This window comes from Lampetra fluviatilis, chromosome 26 (genome assembly GCF_964198595.1).
Source record: "Lampetra fluviatilis chromosome 26, kcLamFluv1.1, whole genome shotgun sequence".
NCBI lineage: Eukaryota > Metazoa > Chordata > Hyperoartia > Petromyzontiformes > Petromyzontidae > Lampetra > Lampetra fluviatilis.
Genome location: NC_136300.1, coordinates 5323356 through 5345205, shown reverse-complemented (window position 1 = coordinate 5345205; position 21850 = coordinate 5323356). Strand labels below are relative to the sequence as shown.

General features: G+C 42.0%; 1 protein-coding gene across 1 annotated transcript in view; it reads right to left on the bottom strand.

Moving 5' to 3' along the window:
- KATNB1 (katanin regulatory subunit B1) overlaps nucleotides 1-21850 on the bottom strand; it is a 44702-nt gene that overhangs the window by 8100 nt on the left and 14752 nt on the right. The window contains exons 6-16 of the mRNA XM_078868585.1: nucleotides 20830-20913; nucleotides 18080-18195; nucleotides 17497-17568; nucleotides 16066-16216; nucleotides 15564-15742; nucleotides 14026-14156; nucleotides 13347-13397; nucleotides 13023-13093; nucleotides 5721-5831; nucleotides 4085-4222; nucleotides 1918-1994 (exon numbers count right to left, since the gene is read on the bottom strand). Coding sequence (XP_078724711.1) covers nucleotides 1918-1994; nucleotides 4085-4222; nucleotides 5721-5831; nucleotides 13023-13093; nucleotides 13347-13397; nucleotides 14026-14156; nucleotides 15564-15742; nucleotides 16066-16216; nucleotides 17497-17568; nucleotides 18080-18195; nucleotides 20830-20913 — 1181 coding nt within the window. The remainder of the gene's footprint in view (nucleotides 1-1917; nucleotides 1995-4084; nucleotides 4223-5720; nucleotides 5832-13022; nucleotides 13094-13346; nucleotides 13398-14025; nucleotides 14157-15563; nucleotides 15743-16065; nucleotides 16217-17496; nucleotides 17569-18079; nucleotides 18196-20829; nucleotides 20914-21850) is intronic.

Genomic DNA, 21850 nt, shown 5'->3' with positions numbered 1-21850 from the left:
GATTGTGAATAAGTGTGAATAGTGAGAGACAAGGAATATTTGTCATGTGTAGGTTCCGGTGAACTTATAGTTGCTTGGCACAGGTAGGGCTCTTTTGTCAACTGAATTCTGGACGAGGGCTGCACGACTCCGTGTTGGTGTCAAGGGTTATATAACCACGCTTTACCACGCAGCGCATTGTGGATTGGTGAAAAAGGGGAGCACAGACGCATAAGCGTTAAAAATCAGAACAATAGCGTTTGCTGCAGTGCCGTCTGCTGCTCACCACGTAGCTCTGCAGCCCGATGACAACCTATTTGTCCAATATCTGATGAGGTCTGGCAAATTATTTACGAAGCACAACACTCTTAACACATTTTTAATCAATGTATTAACGCAGCCAAACAAGTGCCCTAAATAGTTATATAGACTATTGAATGGTTTATGCTTAAATCAGTAAGCTGTGCCTTAGCATCACAAAGCAAAAGAACAATTTTCTTGGTTTAACACGTAGGCTTTTGCGACCAATATCATCCAAACGCATTACACACCCACACTTCAGTTTGCGAACAATGGGTGTGAGATGCGTGTAAATTCTACAGTAAAAATCAAAGAAATTATTTACGAGGTATGCTTAATTTTTTTTAAGACTCAGGGGTCGAGAGCACGGAACCTGCACTGCCGAGATCCTGGGTTCGAATCTGGGCAGTGGCCCATGATAGAACTGGGTTCAAGTGTAATGAGTTGACGATATCAGCACGGTCTCCAACGAATGCACAAAAACCCACGACATAAAATTTGGTTCTGTGCTTTACATGGCTAATTAAACTTTCTTAACATGAAAAATATAAGTTCGACTGTCCCATGACAATCTCATTCATCGGAGAGTGCATGAGAAAATGCACCCCCTAAAATGTACAATAGATAAAAAGGCCACTTTGCGGGCGTTTGAGGGAGAAGTGCTGTGAAATTTTTTCCAGTGCATGCTGCTCTGAGTTTTCGAAAAAAAAATGCATCAATTGATGTAAAACTCGTAGAGCTTTGCAAGTGTAATATAGTGCACCCCTGATTCAGCACATTATGACATTACAAATTGCAAGTGCCGCATTTGGAATGCAAGTAAAACACATTGAGTATTAATTGGAGGTGTAACAATGCATCACCATTCATGAAGATCGATTCTCAAGTGCACAATGCGAGCGTCAAGTCACGCGTGCACGGATCAATGTTGTCAGAGTGCACAAGAAGCCACTACATTGACCACAATGTCAAGAAAATATAATTGAATCGAATTGGGACCATGAGAAGTTCAATAATTTTATGAATCATGATTTGGGGTGGGGCGATTCGTAACAAGATACTTGCTGACAAATTACAGTTATTTATGAAATGCATTTTAACCGCACCAGTACAGATAAGCGAGGAGTCATGGGTAGAGGGCGATCTAAGTCGGAGGTGGTCCCTAAGGGACAATCTCAAAGCCTTCCCCTCTGCACAAAATCGTCGTGGCCTGTGGTGGGAACTGCTATATTAAAGATGTAAATAAAAATCCCGTGAATGCCGGCATTGATGAAGAAACAATCTATGAATCAAAATTGGGGGTGGGGGAATTGTAACATGATACACATTTTATTTATTTATTCAATAAATATTAACTTACTGACGAGGTATTTCAAAAACACTTGTGATACCAAAAATTATTATGACCTGTATAAATGTTACACTGATCATGCAGTTCTGTTAAAATGGCTGTTGCAATCTAAAAAGTCAGATTTAAATATCACTGCCCCTATGTAAGTTGACCTATTGTTACAGATAAGGTTACATATCACAGCTTGAATAGAAGCCGTTTCGTCAGTTTTTAATTCGACGGATAAGACCGTGCAAAGCGACGAGTGAGCTCCCATTGATTCCCGCTCATTCCGATGTAACACTCACGGCTTTGAGTTCATGATGCCGAGGACGTCATTAATGACGGCAGCGTCGTTCATGGAGATGGCAGCATCGATGGCCGTCTGTGCAAGCGGAAAGAAAAATCACGCACAACAAACGTTGTACATACCGAGCTTCATTGCCGCACATCATTTGGTGGAGGGCGGCCAGCGTCATTGGTGCACGACAGCATTGAGATTGTCACGCTTTTTGCATGGCTACAAATTTGCGCTGAAAATAAAAATTACGTAAAGAAAATGTGTGTAAACTAAAATAATCGGGAGAGGGAAGAACATTATCCATACAGTGGCAATTTTTGTTGTTGCAAAAAGGTATTTCTTCCAGCTCAGATCATTACATTTTAGTACACATTCAAATACGAGAATAATCTCAACTGGAGTAGCAGTCGTGATTTTTTTTGATCCCACCGCTAACCTTACATTCACATTGCCATCAATGTCAAGGGATCATCTGCATTCAAACTTGAAGCACACTTGTTTGAGGTTAACATCTCCACACCCAACTTGGTTTCTATCCCCATGTGAAAAACGAGCCCGTTTAAAGCTTGTATTTGTGGCAAAGAAGGGATGGCAGTAACAGAAATGTGGTTGACCTTATTATATTTTAACTATAACATAATTAGGGAAATATACATATACTGTAGATCAGTTGGATTTTTTCTTATAGCTACAATCAGCTTATCATGTCCTAAAACTGCTTCTTACAGAACATAAAGGGAAATAAAATGAGAACATACTTGACCAAAATTGCTGCACAAATATGCAGGCACCACAAACATTGATAAGTAGATTGGCAATAGCTAATTCTTCTTAAGTGTAACTCATCAGTTACCACATTCATGAGCAGCCTCACATTGGATCGCATTACGTCTATGCCTTTGATTGAAATCGATCCATATTTTACTCATTCTATTGTGCGACTTTTGTTGAATGCTGCAATATCTATAATGTCCTGGAAATGCAACCCTTACCTCTTGCAGTGCTAGTGCGCCACTACCCAGTAAGTGTCAATACAGGTGCTTTGTTGTAATGACTAACATCTATTCATACACATATGAAACAGAAATGAAGAAAAACAGGTCATATTGGGTCGCATTTACTCACACTTGAAACACAGAATATCATGGGCTTTCAGTCTATATCTAATGCCAGTAAATGTGTAGTGGGTTTTACGGAGGCACACACTTGAACTGAGAGGCAACACGTTGATTATAACACCCCAACAGGGTAACTGCATAAACATACGGGATAACGACATCGGTGGTGACTACCACGAGTAACTCAGACCACAACGGGTAACTACATAACCGGGTCAGTCAGTAACGCACTGCCTGACCCACGAAGCCGAGCGTAACGACCGAAGCCCGAAGAGCCAAGACCAAAGAGACGTAGCACGGTGGGTTGATTCCAGAAGACAGCCGCGATTGCTCTCGGGACCTCCCTTTCATGCTCCCGAGCGTGGCCTCGCTCCGCCTTCGGCCACGCCCACTTCTGGATCTTACCAGAAGGTTCTCGACAGAGCACCACGTGTTTCTCAAGCCACCCTTTGGGCCCCCTCGCTACCCTGTCCCGGTCACGTGCCCTCTCGGGTTCATCCAGACTGTCACGTCCTCACTTTCCCTCTCTCTGACCGTCACCAGAACCATGCCCCCGAGGGCTCGCTTCCATGCCATCCCTACTCTGGTGTCAGAGAGAGTCTCAAGACGCACACTTCCACTCTTGTGACAGTAGCTGGCGCTAAACGCCAGAGTGACTCCATTTACGTCACCAAAAATGTACAGATGTATGAAGGGCCATGCTTACATCTCAAAGCTGTCTAAACCTAAACTAAACTATTTTTATTTTACCAGGTAAGGCCCACTGAGCTATACAGCTCTTTTTCAGAAGTAAACTGGCCACAAATGACAGCTTAAATAAGTAGCTTACCACGTGGAACTTTATAGCAGCTAAATATTCTAAATGCATGTTTTTAAATGAAAAACCAGAGGATCCGGAGAAAAATCCACACGACCACAGGGAGAACATGCAAACTCCAAGTGTAGAGGCACTATGGTCGAGATCGAACCCATGCCCTCCTGCATACCAGGCGAGGTAGTTAACATCTTGCCACCATGGTGCCAAGATGTTAAGGAACTAGAAAGCCGCTCGGTTACCTTTATCTCACAGCTGGTCCATAGCGCAAGTACAATCTTGAGCTTCTTGTGCCGATCAGTCAAGAGAGTGCAGAGGGTCTCGTATCCCTTGCGTACCTGCGACAGGACTTCCTCCTCGGTCATCTCCCGCTCGGGATTCTGTGACCAGCCATGCCAACATGCACCCGTATGAGTGTGCGCACCGAAGCAGATATGCACGCACAAGATGATGCTTACTTGGGTGTTGGAAAAACACACATCAAATTTTATCCTACATGCGATGCAAACTCAAATCCACGAGGCATTACGTTTTTATTTTCTTCTCAAAAGTATTAATCGGAATTTTTGTATGAAAGTTTAGTTAAGGCCACTGCTGAATGTTATATTGTGACCTATTTTTTAAAAGCATTACTTCACCGTGGGGGTGTATTTAATTATCTTCAACCTAATTTGGGATGAGATCACTCCTCAATATCCCAACACTTGGCAATTAAAGCATTTAAATTAAAAATTACACATCCAATTCAATGTACTTTTATAGAAGAAGATGCAAGCAAAATTACATTCATCATTTGTGAGGCAGGTCAGGGGAATTATGCAGAGACATTTTTTTGTAATTTAGCAAGAGGAACCAATATTTTCGTCTGATAATGGTGCACAATAATCTCCTTTTGAAAATGCTGCACCACAAGTCATTAACGCCTACTACAGATTGCCAATTGCAATTTGGTAATATTTCCTGCAACACTAGCAAGCAGCCTGAGGAACCTAGTCTGCACTACCATACATTCTCAGTGTTGAGTGTGATAACTACTATACAATCTATACAGCCATCCAAAGAAAGATTAAGAATCAAATTAAGATGCAAAAATGTCCATACAAGTTGTGATTCCAGTTTATTTTACATTATGTGAAATAAATGTGGTCTTTATTAATGGTGTCGATTCAAAACACACCAAATAAGCAAGCAAAAAGATATTAAAATGCTATTTTATTCCTTAAAAGCAGATGTGGTAAGTTTGATTACATTATAAAGTGCGTTAACATCCGATTCATTTATTTATTGTGCATGCACTGAAATATATAAATTATCTTTGTATTTATTTTAATGACTTAGAGGTCTCTCTTCAAAACTAAGTCATTGTGGCATTGGGTTCTCCACAATTTACCTAAAGACTACTGAAATGAAATAAGCTCCATTGATTCTAGATTTGAAGCTTTCGTGACTGCAAGGATTCATACTCTTAGGTTTTTTCGGTAAAGTCACGTAGCAAAAAATAAATAATAAAATTCTTTTTCACACCGTTTCGGAAGCAACACAAGTCTCCGTCATCAGGTGGGACCGTCACAGCTCACTTTGATACAGTAAATTTAGCTGTGACGGTCTAACCTGATGACGGAGACTTGTGTTGCCTCCGAAACGTCGAGATTTATTATTTTATTTCTATTATTATTCCTATTATATTGACTTTACCGAAAAAACCTAAGAGTATAAGCTCCATTTACAATCATAGAAGTGGAATGACTTGATGACAAAACAGAGAACATTATTATAATAATGAAGTTTTATCTCATAACACCAGTGCCTCACGAATTGGATGAAACGACACCTAAATCCTATGCTTTTGACATGTAAAAGACACAAACAACAACTTACGGGTAAGAAGTCGGCCGCCCGTAAACCCAAAGGGGCCTTCCTGCCTCCAGGTACCACAGCTGCCTCCGTCTGATTGGTTGCCGGATCCTCGCTGACCACCACCGATGGGACCTGTGTAGACGTTGTTAACGTTAAAACGGGAGACGACTCCGAGTGGAACGGCGGCTCAGAGGTCAGAACACTGAGCTAGCGCTGCTGATATCCTGGCCTGAAACTGGGCAAGCCAACTGTGATGAAAACGGGTTTTCAAGTGTAGTACATTTTAAAAGTCTCAGCCCAGTCGATAATGACAGCAAATTCTCACAACCAAATGAGACAAGGTGTTTTGTTTGAAACGACGTCAATAATTATCAGGACAAGGTTCAGGCGGCCAAAATAAAAATTCAAGTTTCTTAAATAAATGTCATGCCCTTACAGGATTAACCAATCAGATTTAAACTAGATAGTAATAATTACAAATGAATGTATTATTTATTCTATTTTATAGATCCAATTATTAACATATGAATATACTCACCTAAATATATTAACTTATAGTAGGATAGCAGTCGTATGTGAACTGAAGCTTAACACTAAATATGAGACATGGTATAATAACCGATTATTGAATATATTACCAACTACTTAAATAATTCATTATTCCAAGCTGCACAATTTTTATAAACTCGATTTTTTTTCATTTTCCTCTTTCTAAATGGATTTCAAAATCTCTCTTTGCCAATTAAAGTAGAGTTTTACATGACACTTCCACACTGTCAGTCAACTATACTCTTTGTTTTTTTCCGGTAAAGTCACGTAGGTAAAAAATATCAAATAATTGAAAATGAAAACAAATAAATTAAATCACGACGTTTCGGAAGCAACACAAGCAGCCGTCATCAGGTGTAGACTGCTCCAGCAAATAACAGGCGTTACCAAAAAGATTTCCAAAATTCTAAACAAACACAAGATCCAGGTCCTATTTTTTTTTTTACCAACGTGACTTTACCGATCCTTGCAGTCACGAAAACTTCAAATCTAGAATTGTCAGTCAACTGTTGGGGCCCTCCCCCCTGATAAACATGTTCAGCCTCAGGAAACACCTGGGTCAGCGAATATGTCATGTACTTTTGCCCCTCTTTAATGCGAACACTCTTTAATCCTGTTTGACCAATCTAACACTTGTGTAGCGTTTACCACACACGATCCCTGGGTCAGAGTACTCAAGAAGGCTGGAGCAAACACTCCACGCTCAGATTGGTTAGAGCACGGGCAGAAAGAGGATTGGCCGGAACATTCCAAAGGGAAAAGAGCTGGAGGGTTGGGTGAGCATCAGGTGGTACGGTTAGGCCAGGTGAGGGTAAGAGAGGATGATGATTGGTGGAGACGGAGTGCGACGAGGGGCGGAGCCAGGAAGCGGTTAAAAGAGGGAGCGGGAGGCAGAGTTCGGGGTGTTGCGGGAGACAGCGAGAAAGAAGGTGTGGACCTGTGCCGTGAAATAAAGCCCTTCCTTGTGGACAAAAGAAAAGGGCCAGTCTTCTTTCACTTGTATTAGACTTAATTAAAACCATATTTTCAATTGTACAGTGGAATTAGCATGAAAGAGCACGCTTGATTAACTAAGGAATGGATTGTCATCCTTTATCCACTGAGCAGTGTGATCACTACGAATTTGCAATTGAAACTTAATTTACTAAAAAATTATAACGTAAACATGAATCACAATACTGGTATATTGACTAGTGCCAATAATGTTTACAATAAATTGTCAAACTGCCTCTGATAATCAATTTTGTCTAATATTACAAAGCGGTTTCACATAAAATGAGTCGTAGCAATCAAAACGCATTTCCATTTAAATGAAGAGGCATGATTTTCACATTCGCCGCGTTGATTTATACCACGCGTAAAAGAAAATGGTTTATTCAATTTCAGTTAAAACATTTGGCAACGTGTGGGGTGGTTCTTGGCAATTACGGAATGTAGAACTTTAAAAAATACATGGTGCCTGGCTCTGCGACTCACACCAGCCAATGTAATGGCAACAATCTGAATATAGAGATGCCTTATAAATGGGCTTGTAATATAGATATTAAATATGTAACGAGCTGTGCCATTTCACCGGCCCGAACAGTGACGGTGGATTATAAACACTCCTATTATGGTCCGTAACATTACATATATGTATAAACATTTTTAGAATACAGAATAAGTAGTAAGCCTAAAAACACATTTTTATTATCAACTTGTGCTAATCTACAAAAATAAACCAAATTGTTGTGACTTTCATCGTCTCAAATACAGCAATTTACATTGCAGTGCGTCGTCACAGCACTGTTTACTATGAGCGGTGAGTGATATTAACCCGGACTAAATGCATCACTGATGGGCAGGTACAAATGCCCTATTTGGAGGTTGATATGCATTTAACCAAACCCTTGGAATTGAAATGGTTTAAAACATATTGGATGCTATTTGTGCTTATTAGAAAATGCACCGCACCTGTTGGTTGCTTATGATAAAACGTCTATTTAAAATTATTACATTTATTGCTTTAAGTTACTTCATTGTATGGAGTTTCCTAAAAATGTTGACCTGGTTTCAACTTCTCTTGTTTCAACTATATATTTCCCCCAAATCTGACAAGTATGATGCAAGTTTTCTCAATGGTTTAAAATTATTTAAAGGACTTTGAAAGGTTAAGTTGACATTAGCTGTGTATGTGTCACTCTAAACAAACGATTCCATCTCAATGCAATTTGGCTAATCAGCTCCGAAGCAGTCGCACAACAAATTATTATTAGTTCGACACCATTAACCACCCTTTCCTCATTGGCCTCCTGGAATCCCACTTCGGTATCAGTGGCCCAGCCTGACAATGGATCACGTCCTGGCTTTCAGGCAGCAATAATTCAGCCAGAGTGGGGGAGTGTCTTCATCGGTGGAACTCAAGCTCTCATGCGGAGTCCCTCAAGTTTCTCTCCTCAGCCCAGGCTGTTCGTGGCCTAGACATTTCCTATATGCCACCGCATTAGGGGCTTTGAAGTCAAACAGCATTCCTATGCACATGACGGCCTACTCTTCACCGCTGTTGATTCCACCAATGCCTCTGCACTAGAGAGGCTCTTGAGTGCACCGCCACTTTACAACTGTGGTTCCAAGCCCAGAATCTCTCCTCGAATGCTTCAAAGTCTAATTCCATCCTGCTCGGCGCCAGGTCGCGACTCACCACATCCACGCTCCCTTCTAGCATATTAATCGCTGGCGCCACCATCCATTTCTCCGGCGACATCAAATTCCTCGGCGTCACTCTCGACTCTACAATTATCCTTCGACAGCCACACCAAGCACATCATCCAGACCTTGCAACCAGCAATTCAGGGCCTTAGTCACTTACGTCCACTAATCACCACTGAACTGGCAAATGTCCTCACAAGCAGCATAGTCGGGTCATGCCTCGACTATTTTGACTCCGTCCGATCCTCATGAAATTATCTCAATTCCGAAGGTTGCAAAACCATCACGCATGGTGCCTGTCATCTGCACCTCCCTCCACTGGCTTCCCATTGCCAGCATGGTCAGCTACAAGATCGCCCGCTGCCTATGCCAATGCGCCTATACTTTCGGTTGACCACACTATCATTCTTTGCTCTCCGGTCCCCCTGCACTACAGCTCATTGGAGAACTCTTCACAGCAGCATGACTCACAGCCTCCTCTGTATACCAAGGAACAGGAATGTCACTGCCCGGCATTGTTTCTCCATGGAAGCCCCCTCCATGGAACGGCATCCCACTGCAAAATAGCAGCAATCAACCTACATCTCCTTTCAAGAGACACATAAAGGCACCCCTATTTCGCCTGGCTTTCAAATGACACTGAGCTTGGCTCCGCGTCTCAGAGTCACGGTCACTGAAGTGAAATACTGTGCGCGTTATTAATTGCATTGTTATTTTACCTTAGAATATGAAATAAGTGTAAGTGCATAGTGAAGGAAGCATATTACTCTTATTTTCAACATTTCTGACTGAGTGCCATTGAATGAATGATCTTTAAATTGTAAGTTCCCCCACAATTACAGTGAGCTGGGCTTGTCTTTGAATTCAGACACTACATTTGAAAGATTTGTTTGAATTAATTCACGATTTTCACATTCATTTTAGTTCACTAATGGCCAGACTTGATGAAAATATATTATTGTGATTTGAAGCTTTCGTGACCGCAGGAATTACTCTTTGGTTCTTTCGGTAAAGTCACGTAGAAAGAAATTAAATTAAATAATAGAATACGATGTTTCGATTGCAACACAAGCAATCGTCATCAGGTAGAAAGGCCTTGACACAGAGGCGTTGTGTCTCTGTGTGTCGATGTGTGTGTCTCTCTGTGTCTCTCTGCTTGTGTGTCTGTCTGTGTGTCTCCGTGTCTGTGTTTTGTCTCTCTCTCAAATTGAGCAATCTTTGGAAGAACGTAATCAACCAGGTAGGGTGTTGACTGTTGTGTTAGCCGACTCTGTGTTGTATTGCATTATATTTCTAAGTTTATTAGGTTTGTTTTCTCTTTCATTTGTACCTGATGATGATTGCTTGTGTTGCAATCGAAACGTCATATTCTATTATTTAATTTATTTTCTTTCTGCATGACTTTACCGAAAGAACCAAAGAGTATATTATTGTGCTTCCACATACATCAGTAAATGTGTGTTTAATTATTAAAAGCATTTTTTTTATGAACATTCAATTTGTGCTTGTGAAAAGGCCATAAATAATTAACATATTTGATCACATTTCATCCCTTCTTTGAATGTAATACAAAATCAGTGTGGACTTTTTGAGAGTCTAATAACGTTTGTGTGCTAATATTTTGTAAGTGCAACAGAAAACAAATAATTTATGGTCATTAGTATTCAGTAGCAAAATGAATCACTTTCTTTAAAATATCTAACTTAAATAGTCACTGGACCGTTTGCCGACAACCACAATATTCTAGCAAATATGGTCTAAACAAATGCTCTTAACAGGTGCCAGATTGCTTATGAGTTAAAGTGCGATTGCCGAGTCCAATCGTCACACACCGCTGACAATTAATCACTTGCAATGGGGCTGTACAAATACATTTCTGAGCATACGACCTCATGCCCTGGATCTCATTTTTATGACAGGTCATAGGGGTGTAGTCATGGAGATGAAGTCAAACCGGTATAGAAATCAAAGCAGACCAGATCCAAATACAAACTATAAAGGGATTCAAGTGGAGCTTGAAGCCACGTATTGTACTGACGTGATCGTGGCAGACTTGACAGCACGTGACCTAAATACGTGCTAGTTTTTTCCTGCATGAAAATGGAGCCATAATTGACATTCACAACCTCGCGCTCAGTCCTAAACAAGTGCTCCAGCATTTTCCCATTTATAAAGATGTCTCCGGCAATCAAGAACCAATGGCTTGGTGGGCGGCTTTGATAAATTGCCGGTGGTCTGTCAATGATTTTGAGCTGCTGGCCCACAAAAAATAATACGGTGTGCCCGAGGCTGAATAACAAGACTTATCTTAAGCACACTGCGATCTCGCTTAGCTCACTAGACAGATTATATAGTTAAATGTCATTTCCCCGAGACAATGAGCCAAAGCACAAGCAAATGCCATACCATTGTGGTAATTTCAGTAAAAAAATTAAAAGTAGATTTTTTTTATGAATAACTTGAAAAAATATTTGAAATAAAATTAAGTTCAAGGCTAAAATGCACGAGCTATAATGTGAAATTTCCTTTTTCCACATATACAAACATAGATTCACGAGCTGCATACAGCTAATTTCCAAAGGACATCCTGTATTGCATAGAAAACTTAGCAATTGTGCACAGTTTTCCAGGCAGATTTTTGCCTCGACAGAGGCACGCAATAGTCTGTTCCTATACTGACAAACTAAACACAAAGAAAAAGCCTCCAAAATGGTAACTACGCACACACACGTGACACCGATCCTGCAAAGCAAGCTGTCTGTTCTCGGAAGGAGCCACAAAATGAACCAAGGTCACAGATGAGCTGGGCATGAGCCCGAGTATCACATCCACACCCAATCACTGTAAGAATCTCAGGTGAGAAATACGTGTTTTTTTCCCCTGACGAGTTTCACTTTACCTCAGCTGCCACATGACAAGTAAATTAATGCACGTCTAATGCGATGTCACTAAGATATAACCTGATCAGTTACACATATTAAGCTCTTAGATATTTTGTGTACGACAGTCCGTTGGGGGAATGCGTATCATGATAATGTACAATTTAATACGTTTACATTTTGTCATACGCCTATTTTATTTCATTGATGGTGATACAGAAATATCAAGATTATAATTAATCATTGCATAATAATACAATTTTACTCTAAAAGGAATGGCCACACATTCCAAGAAGGGCCATGCGAAAAATTAAGTATGGAGACCCAGTGAAGCTTTCTGGCATAAAACAAAATGAAGATAATGGGGCTAACACCCTGTCAGAACCTTAATCTGGCACTGCTGAGATGCTGGGTATGAATTTGGGTAACTGCCAGTGGTTAAACTAGGTTTTCAAGTGAAGTGGGGTTGATGATTTCATAGACTTGCTATGCCTGGCTACACAAAAAAAAACACAAAATATGTTTTATTTTATTGGCATGCAATGAACACATCTATAATAGGGCAAGTGGGAAGAACTGCCAATCGATTATAAGAAGCCTATGTATTTATTTGTATTATTTTGAATTACGCTTTCTTCCCACTTATTGAATTTACTGCAAAGTAGTTCTGTGATGTTATCTTCTTGGGTAGTTCTTTGGCACAGGGTGATGCAATGCTTGCTGCCAAGGTTGTTCATGGAAATTCCAAGGCACAATTGAAACATACAGGAACAGACTGCATGTTTATTGAAACATTAAGTTGGCAGATGGTTGAAGCCTAAAATAAGAAACGATCTTGGATGATGCCACTATTGTAACTTTTGCAATTAGACATTATCACCATGAAACTGATTAACATATGGCTGTAACAGCTGGAAGAAGCAGCAGTTGTTGGCACAATGGTATAAGTTAGAATTGAAAGTCATACGGACCTTTCGTAACAACATCAAGGAATATCAATAACAATGTTCAATGACGACTCCAGAGCAATACCAAATGTGTTTGAGCATGACAGAAGTGAAACCATTAACTATCTCCACACGTACACATGCTCACGTTCTATTCAAGCTGTCTTGCAACAGCCAATTATACCATTCGGCAGTTGATGACGGTTAGTTACAAAATTAGAAAATCTACTTCAGCAAGGGTTGCCCTGTGTGATAAGTACCTGTCTCTTGGCTTTGGTCAGTGGTCGGTCATTATGAACAACAGCTAGAACGTTCTTCCCGAGAAGTCCATCTGCAAGTGGACGCAACACACCCACCACAGCCAATGTGATTAAACAATCAACCGAACAAATAGAGAGTTAAGATTATATCTTAAACGCAAGCATCGATCTTTGCTGACCGAAACATGACAGCGGGTCACTGCAAGAATACACGTACACAGCACCTTAATGTGGAATGCAGATTAACTATTAGTGAGCCCATCCAAACTGGGTAAAGCATCATGTGAACTAATGTATGTCCACAAAATGGGACTGTTATAGTACCTTCCTCTGGAGGGGCAGGAAAGGGTTCGGCTTTTTTGGGAGGTGTTCGGTCTGAAAAATATGGTCATTAGGCTTTTAATTTTCTCGCAAGATCGTTTCACACATCATTATTATGAAACTTTACTTTTAACGGTTTTGTCCTGATGAAAATGTCATGTTCTTAACATTTTATGACTGAACTCGATCGCAAAAATCTTGTCACAATTATACAATTTAATGAAGATATCCGACACTCCCTCAATAAATTATTATCAATATATGTACACAATGACACCACATTAGTAGCTTTCATCCTTTGCTTAAGCCCATATTTATACACAAACAAGTCTGAACTGGCACCGATTTCAACTCCACTCCCTCTTAGTGCCAAAAAGTATTCTAAACTAAAATTATCCCCAACCAGAACAAAGAACGGTGTTCTACTTCACAATGTCCACTGCCACCGATTATTCACACTGGTCACCGGCACACTCCATTGAATTGCCCTTTCTCCTCGTTAACAAATTACGTGAAGAAATCCAGCCTCCGACCAGTCATTAAATTAATGAGCAAGCAAGCGAGCAGAAAACAAACAAAACTTTCCCTTCCTTTATCTATACGGTCTGAGAGTGTGCGCGGGCCCCACTTCTGCTGAAGGTGTGTAACTCCCAAAGGGCCAGTGGGTCATACCGCTACTGACCTAACATTGGGCTGGGCTGGAAGATCTTCTTGTACTCGTCAGGGTTGGTAATTTCTGCTGATGAAGATTCTTCTTCCTCTTCATCCCCGTTTCCTCCTCGTGCCTCCTGCTCTGGTTCTCTTTTCATCTCGCTGCACATTGTTTACACGCACACATACGCACAAAGACACACATTCCCCACAGAGCCCGACGCAGACTCTTGGTCTGCTGTAGGCTGTGCTGTTGTGGAGCACCTATATGGGCGGCATGGCACACGAGCGGGTGGGTGACCAACACCACGCCCGGCCACGTTTGATTCCACATTTATGATGTTTACATATCACACCAGGTACTAATTTAAGGCTGAGTCGACCTAGGGGAGGTCCAGGACCAGTTCAAATATTCGCCACTGTTACTGGTCGTGAGCGGGAATGAAACTCAGGCCATCAGATTCGTAGTGAAATGCCCCTAACTTACACACAGACATGCACGCTAAAACAAACCTAATCTTTTGGTGCATCACTTCATTACCCATATCCATATTTTTTGTAGTGTGTCCCAAAGAGAAAACGAATAAATGCCCATGCATGAATTATTTTATACTGTGGTAATTAAAAAAGCCAGCACACTTGCGTGTTTGCGTTTTGTAATATTTATAATTCCGTAATATTTATTATAGTATTTCTGTGAATCCTGGGAAGAAGGGAATGTGTTAATTTATTGCGAGCAGTGAATGCAAATGCAAAGTAGACAACAATATACATAGAATTTTTGTTGAGCACTTGCAGTGCAACCGCAAGCTCATTCAAAAGCGTGCAAGTGATTAAACATTATGTACCGCCGTACAGAAGCTTGCTCTATATATATTTCACATAAAAGAACGCAAGAATTCATGAACATAAGAATCCATCCTTCATGTCACTTGAATATCACGCTCAAACCTCCCAAGTTTACTGTGGTGCAAAACCGTGAAAGGAACCTCTTTCACACAAATTGTAAGTAATAAAGGTGTCGCGTGAACAAACGTGCCAGATTTATTACTGCTTCAGTACACCGGTGATGTTGGGAGAGTAATCTCACAACATTTAAATGAGTAACAACATTTCTCTGGATATTACATCCAGCATCATCAGATTACACAACCTAACGCAAACACACAAATATGTATAAACCGTGAAATACCGAAGTATAAAACTTAATTTGTATGGTTTCATGAACAGTTTAAAAATCTACGTACATGGACTTGGCACTACTCACATCAGGCATCCATACTTTATCTCCACCATACATTAACCTGTTTCAAGCATTAAACAAACAACTTGGTTTAATTTTGATTTCCAGAACATTGTTTCTGAATGTGTGATACACGTCCATTGTCTGATCAGAGATTTGCGAATGAAATATCATGACGTCTCAACGTGTCAGGGCTAAAAGCGACCTGCATCGAACTGTCAGGGAATCCCATGGGCCAAAGCTACTGTGAGACGGCTCTAACGGCAGACGTTGCACGCGTCATTGAGGAGACAGGACTGAGTGCTGCCTGCTCGCTGGCCACATACTTGGCCTGCTTGGAGCTGCTGGTGTGCGGGCGCACGTAGTTTGCTCTCGACGGCGTGGTGTTGGGCGAGAGAGGGGCAGCTGGCCTGTCCGCCGCGAGCAGGCCCAGGCCACTTTTGTTCACCTGCGCCAGGTCCACGATGTACACGGACACCGTCGATTTTTGAAACGAGGCGCCGATCTGCACGCAGCGGGAACAGGAACGAATTGGGGGGGGGGGGGGGTCCCGCTAACATATTAGAACATTTTTCGAGAAATTGGCGGCGAAAGGGAGGCATGCTCGAGGAGAAAAACAAACAAAAATACGAAAGCGGGGAGAGACAGCTGCAAAAAACAGTGGCAACGATATCCATGATAATGAACAATGATACAATGGAACATCTGTCAAGAGGTAGGCATGATGGCAGACATTTCATTCGGCACACACATATAAAGGTACTAATATGTAAAGACAGGCACGTGTACAATCGGGCATCGAGGCAGGAACTGGTTGGAAGCTCGCACCAGCTGGTTGGAGAGGATGGAAAGGTCAGCCAGCTTGCCCCAGCCCACGTGCAGCGAGTCGAAGCAGCGGAAGGGCTCCCATCCCATGACGCGCATCATGTCTTGGGAGCCGCTGAATAGGCATGAGCCGTCCGGGTTAAACAGCACGCACCTAGGCCGCAGAGGTGATCGGAGCGCACACACGAAGACACAGGGGAACCACCTGTTTATGTAGCCAAAGATCGTTTAACAACACTGATTTTCACAGGCCCCTAATGAAAGTGCGACATTTTTAAACACCGTGGCAAGAATGCAATGTGACCATTAAAACATGTAAGTGGGATTTGACAGGACACATAACGAAAAGGATTATAGTTGTTTGACGACTATCGATAGAATGGCCGCAAAAGGACAGAAGACACAACACATGACCACTGTGCATACAGGGTTGTGAGATTGGTCAATGTAAGTGAGACAGATTGTGGTACAGCTGGGTCGTGACGGATGCTGATGAGTGTGTCTATCCACTGCTTTTAGCCATCAGTAAATATACAACAGAATACATATGCAACCATCTACCCTTATTAGGAATAATTACTTTTAACCAGTTTAGGCTTGTAGTTAAGATTAACTGCGATGCAAAATTATGCCCCCACTTAAAATTAGCTTCCAGTTCAAACCTGCATTGGAGTTTAAGATTCTCCTATTTGTGTTCGAGGCTTTAAATGGGCTATTCGCCACTCTACATCCAGGAGTTGATACAGCTACACACTCCACTCAAATCTCTAAGATCGACCGATTGCGACCTACTCAGCGTAACTGGGCTCCAGGCTTCGAACCTGGGGTGACCACCGGGCTTTTGTCTGCACGATACCCAGAATTCCCTCGCATTTGGGAGGGCAGGAACTCGCCGTTGATGGAGACCAATTCCCGGCTGAAGATTCCACCAGCTGTTTAACAAGGCCCCCTCTCTCTCTAGTGATCTCTCTCCTCTCTTTAGTCTTTCTCTCCCCGGTTACTTCTCGCTTATTGCCCTTCCTTTATATGCATAGCCCTCTGAGACCCATTATTTAAGGGCACCTTATAAATCTAAGTTATTATTATTGAGATCGTACACTGTTGTGCGTTCCCTGTAATGGCTGTGCAAGGGGAATAGCTGGTCATGGCATTTTATTGTTATTTGCCGGTGACATTTCTAGTTGATGGGGAATTTCACCGACTGTAGAGCGGGTGTTAGCTCACATTTAAAAGTGCAATGTGCATGCACAAAAATAGAGGAAAGTCGAATTCCGCATTCCACGTGATCCCAGGGTAGGGGTGGCCGAGGTGTGGGCATACTTTGTGCCAGTGTCCCCTGCGTTGATGCTCACTGTATGGATGGGTTGGGTGTTACTTTCTGACAGCGTTAGTGTGTGCCTGTATGGTACGGGTGGATGTTAATGGTGCGGGTACCTGACACCGCAAGCTTCCCCTTCCGAGGCGCTAACCAATTGAAATTTTTCAAGGTCCCAGAATCGCACCGTCCTGACAAACACAAACAAATTCAGCCGCTTTATTCTCCAACAAATTATTTTAGACAATAGATAATACTGTACACAGACTAAACACAACACGTAAACATTTGAAAACTATTGAATGATACAACAGCAACAGACGGTAGCAATAAAATGTTTTACGTATAAACAATGGCCGATAGTATTTCTATCCATCACATTGATAGAAAATTATTTATTTATAAAAAACTGCAAAAAATAACTGAGCTCAAAGGCTAATGCTATATTGTCTTTGGGCTATTACATGAAGATAAATGTGGACAGCAAATTTACAAAATAAAACTCCGCTTTTGCCAATAGCCCCAGTACTCCACCATTCACACGTCCTATTGAATCAGCATCACTAAAAGTTGCGCATTTTTTCACGTTCATAAACGTTCCGTTACGACGATACACTGCCAAATATCAGGAGAGAAAAACAAAACTATAAACGAGGGAAGAGTTGCCGAGCAGAGCAGCTCTGCGTGCTGTAAAAGCCCCACCTGTCGGCACTGCCCGTGACAAGCAAGAACTCGTTGGGGTGGAACTCCAGTGAGTTGACAGCAGCCATGTGATCTGTAAACTCGTACAGCAGCTTGCCAGCAGTCAGGTCCCAAAGCTGTAACACCAAACACAAAAATCTCCCTTATAGCACAGCACTCGAAGGAGGTGAGTGGTCAGCACCACGCCTGGCCGCCTTTGTCTCCCCAGTGGCGATTGTCACACTCCCGCACCAGGTACTCATTTGAGGCCGTGTCGACCCAGGGGAGGCCCAGGAACGATTCAGATATGCATCACCTGTGTTGGCCATGAGCGGGAATTGAACTCGGGTTCCCGGGTTCGTAGCGCGGTGCATGACACTACCACTCGCCACACATGCACACACAGACACACACCTAGACATCATTGCCACGTTCAATCATTCATTCAGCATACCAATCAATACTGTGCACCAAATGGAGGTGACCGAGTGGCTCGTGGGGATAATACGAATTAAACTGCCCACGTTCCAGTATGTGATCCAGCACCACCAAGGTCTTTGGGTTTGAGTCCATATAAAGTGAAACCAGGTTGCCAAATGTGGTGTGTTGTATGGTGTCAGAATAATCATCAATGATAGCACACACAAAAAACTCCAGTTGTGAAATGTTATACTTGCACATGTTATTTTGTCAACCCCACCCCCCCCCACTTTAAATAAATGGCTATCTTGCTTAGGTTTACAATTATCAGCTCCGATGATGATGATGGAGCAGTGCATTACTAGATATGGCTGGTCCTGATTGCATGGGAACTCCCTACATCAGGTTGCAGCAATAAAGGAAAACAAATCATTATGCTTGTACATTTTCAAAGACCGTCGAGGGCCACATTATACTCTGTAGAATATGTAAGCGAATTAATTTTGAATATAACACCAACTCGTATTAAAAGCAGCTGATCATATGACCTCAGAAGCTAAGCAGTGTCGAGCCTGGTTAGGACTTGTATGGGTAACCTCCAACGTTACCATGTGTTAACGGCATCGGTTTTATCTTTTCCTCCCACAAGCCAAACACTCATTCCTGGTATTAACCAAACATCCCAATGCAGTAACCTCCTGAAAGTCTTGTGATTCAGCGAGGCTGCTGAAGGTTCAAAATAGCCATCATTATTATTAAATCACGATGCCCCAGAGAACTATTACTGTAAACGCTGGGAGAGCAAAAAGGGCGAAAAATGAATCCTTCCCAAGCATATCTATCACTTCCAATAAACCCATTATTTAGGTGAAATAAAAACACCCTTACATAACGATTTTTTTTTTAATCCATAAATACTGCCGTGTGCTGCCGAGTGTTATGCTTTATGTTACGTCTCCTTTCCACAAGGGTCATTTTCACGTACAGTATGGAAATTCAGATCCGAGGAGACCCAGCATCATTAAATTTTCATACACGCACGCTTTCCTCGCTCCGAGTTGCTTTTCAAAGCTTGCAACATTTATAGCACAAATGCAGATGTGCCCCCATGATACATTAACTATTCATGGTTGGGATCATACCTCCACAATAGAAGGATGAGGGGGGGGGGTACAGTAAATACACGTGGGACTGAAATGGGAGGTAAACTCCTCAATGCGCACTTGGGTGGACAATTGAAAAAACAATTTCGTTGCAAAAAATGTGTGACCTTCGCAATAATGAAGTGTCTAGGACTGTGTATTAAATATATATTTTACAGTTGCAATTTGCGAGGAATGTATTTAATTTTTTCCGCTTCCTTTTAAAATCCACCTGACAGCATGTCTAATGCGTGCGGCAGCCATAAATACAATTTAACCATCCACCAGTTTTTACCAGTCGAATTTCAATCATTATAAATTACCTAGACCAATTAAAACTTAAAAGGAAGTGTCATGAATCCTACTGCGTATATTGCAGTCGTGTTCGGGTAAGCGATGTTCATCTGTAGAGAAAGTCACAAATGTATGGCACTGACCTTGGCCTATTGGGCCACCTATAATTAGTACTGCTCAGGATTAAGTAATAATTCATTATGTATATAATACATGACAATATTGCATTCAGGAATTGGCACAATTTAAACATCACATTAACCCAAGTAATAATGTGAATATTAACAGTGTAGGTCATTGCATAATACATTTTTCATAATGCTCTATTGAGGACACGGATGTTGAAGTCCAGTCGAGCACACGATGTGAAGCAATGGTACCACCATCTGTCGTCTCGCCAGTAATCATGTTGCCTCATTATACCAGGTACCCTTTCCTGACTAAGAAGACCGATCGTGGTGTGGCCACGTATCGAAACTAGGTCATGTGGGCCATTGAGTAGTACGCCAATATTCAAGCCATCATTTCTGAACATAAAAAAATTGATCCTCATATAGCCTTTCACAGACTTTGGGCCAAGTTCTGATGGAATCACCAAGCCTGAATGGCACACAAGGGGGGGTGGTATGGCGAGCACCACACCTGACCACATTTGTCTCCCCAGTGATGATGCTTACACATGGCACTAGCAACCGATTTGAGGCTGAGTTGACAATAACATGAGCTGTGACCATGTTGCCAGGTTTGTAGCAGCCCACCGACTTCCATAAAATACACAAATAACTGCACGCATCCTACTTACACTACGCACCAAAGCAGGACATTCTTAAACAGTAGAATTCAAACCGAAAAGAGGGAGCAAGACTCTTAGGCACTAGCACTCTTGATTCCAGCGACTGTGCGAGCTGCTGGTACCTTGGCTGTCCCATCCTCGCCAGCAGATGCGATCCAACGCCCATCAGGGCTGAACCGCAAGCAGTTAACACAGTCTGTGTGGCCCTGTGGCATGGTGGCCAGGGAGGGGGGAGAGAGGAGACGAGGCAATGTCAACGAGACAGTTAGGCTCGTACAGAGGGCACTGCTGCCACCTTCTGGACGACGGAGCCACGAGCGAGCATCAGTTTTCTAGAAATATTGCACAAGAAAACCTCGGATTAAAATCTCAAATTCATTAACTAAGTGCACTGCCTCAAACTCACAAAATGTTCTTTATGCTCCTTTACTCCCCCCCCCCACCCACACTCTGCCCATTTCACTTACACAACTGCAGCCTAATGTGAAGAGCACTGTGATATCTCAGCTGTGACCTTAATGTAATTTAAAAAAAAAACATGGTGGAGAAAAAAAACATGTTACCTTATGTAAATTATAAAAGCTAAATGACCATGATGGAGCATTTGACACTACCACTTCTGCATGTCAGGGTCCACCATGATTCTCCAAGGGTGCACCCCTTTGGGGTTAATAAAAAAAAAAGCCATGCGATATGAACTTCAAACTCTGTGCTGGTAGCAATGGCAGAGGACAGAGTGCCTCTCTTGGGGCCACAATATGGATGCGGGACATTTCCTTTGGAGTTACCCATTGTGTGTAGCGGTGATGCAAGGATTTTAAACCCCCCACTGATTATTTGATGTGGGTCCATGGTCTACTGCTAAGTTGGCAGCCGTATAAGCCAACCTCCTCTCTGATGCAGTGCATCCACAGGTGATTTGGCACACGCCGTCCCAAATCCTGACTTCAAGTCACGCTTTTTGTGACTTTGATAATGATTTGATGTGGGAAGTGCACCGTTACCGCTCGAATCTTGTACAAAATGTAAAAAATGCTTTTTTCTGTGTAGTCAAACACTGTTGCTTTTCAGATAGGCCAACCAATGGGAAAATTACAGTGATCAGAAAGTAAGATATGGAATGGGTATAGCTTTCACAAGATT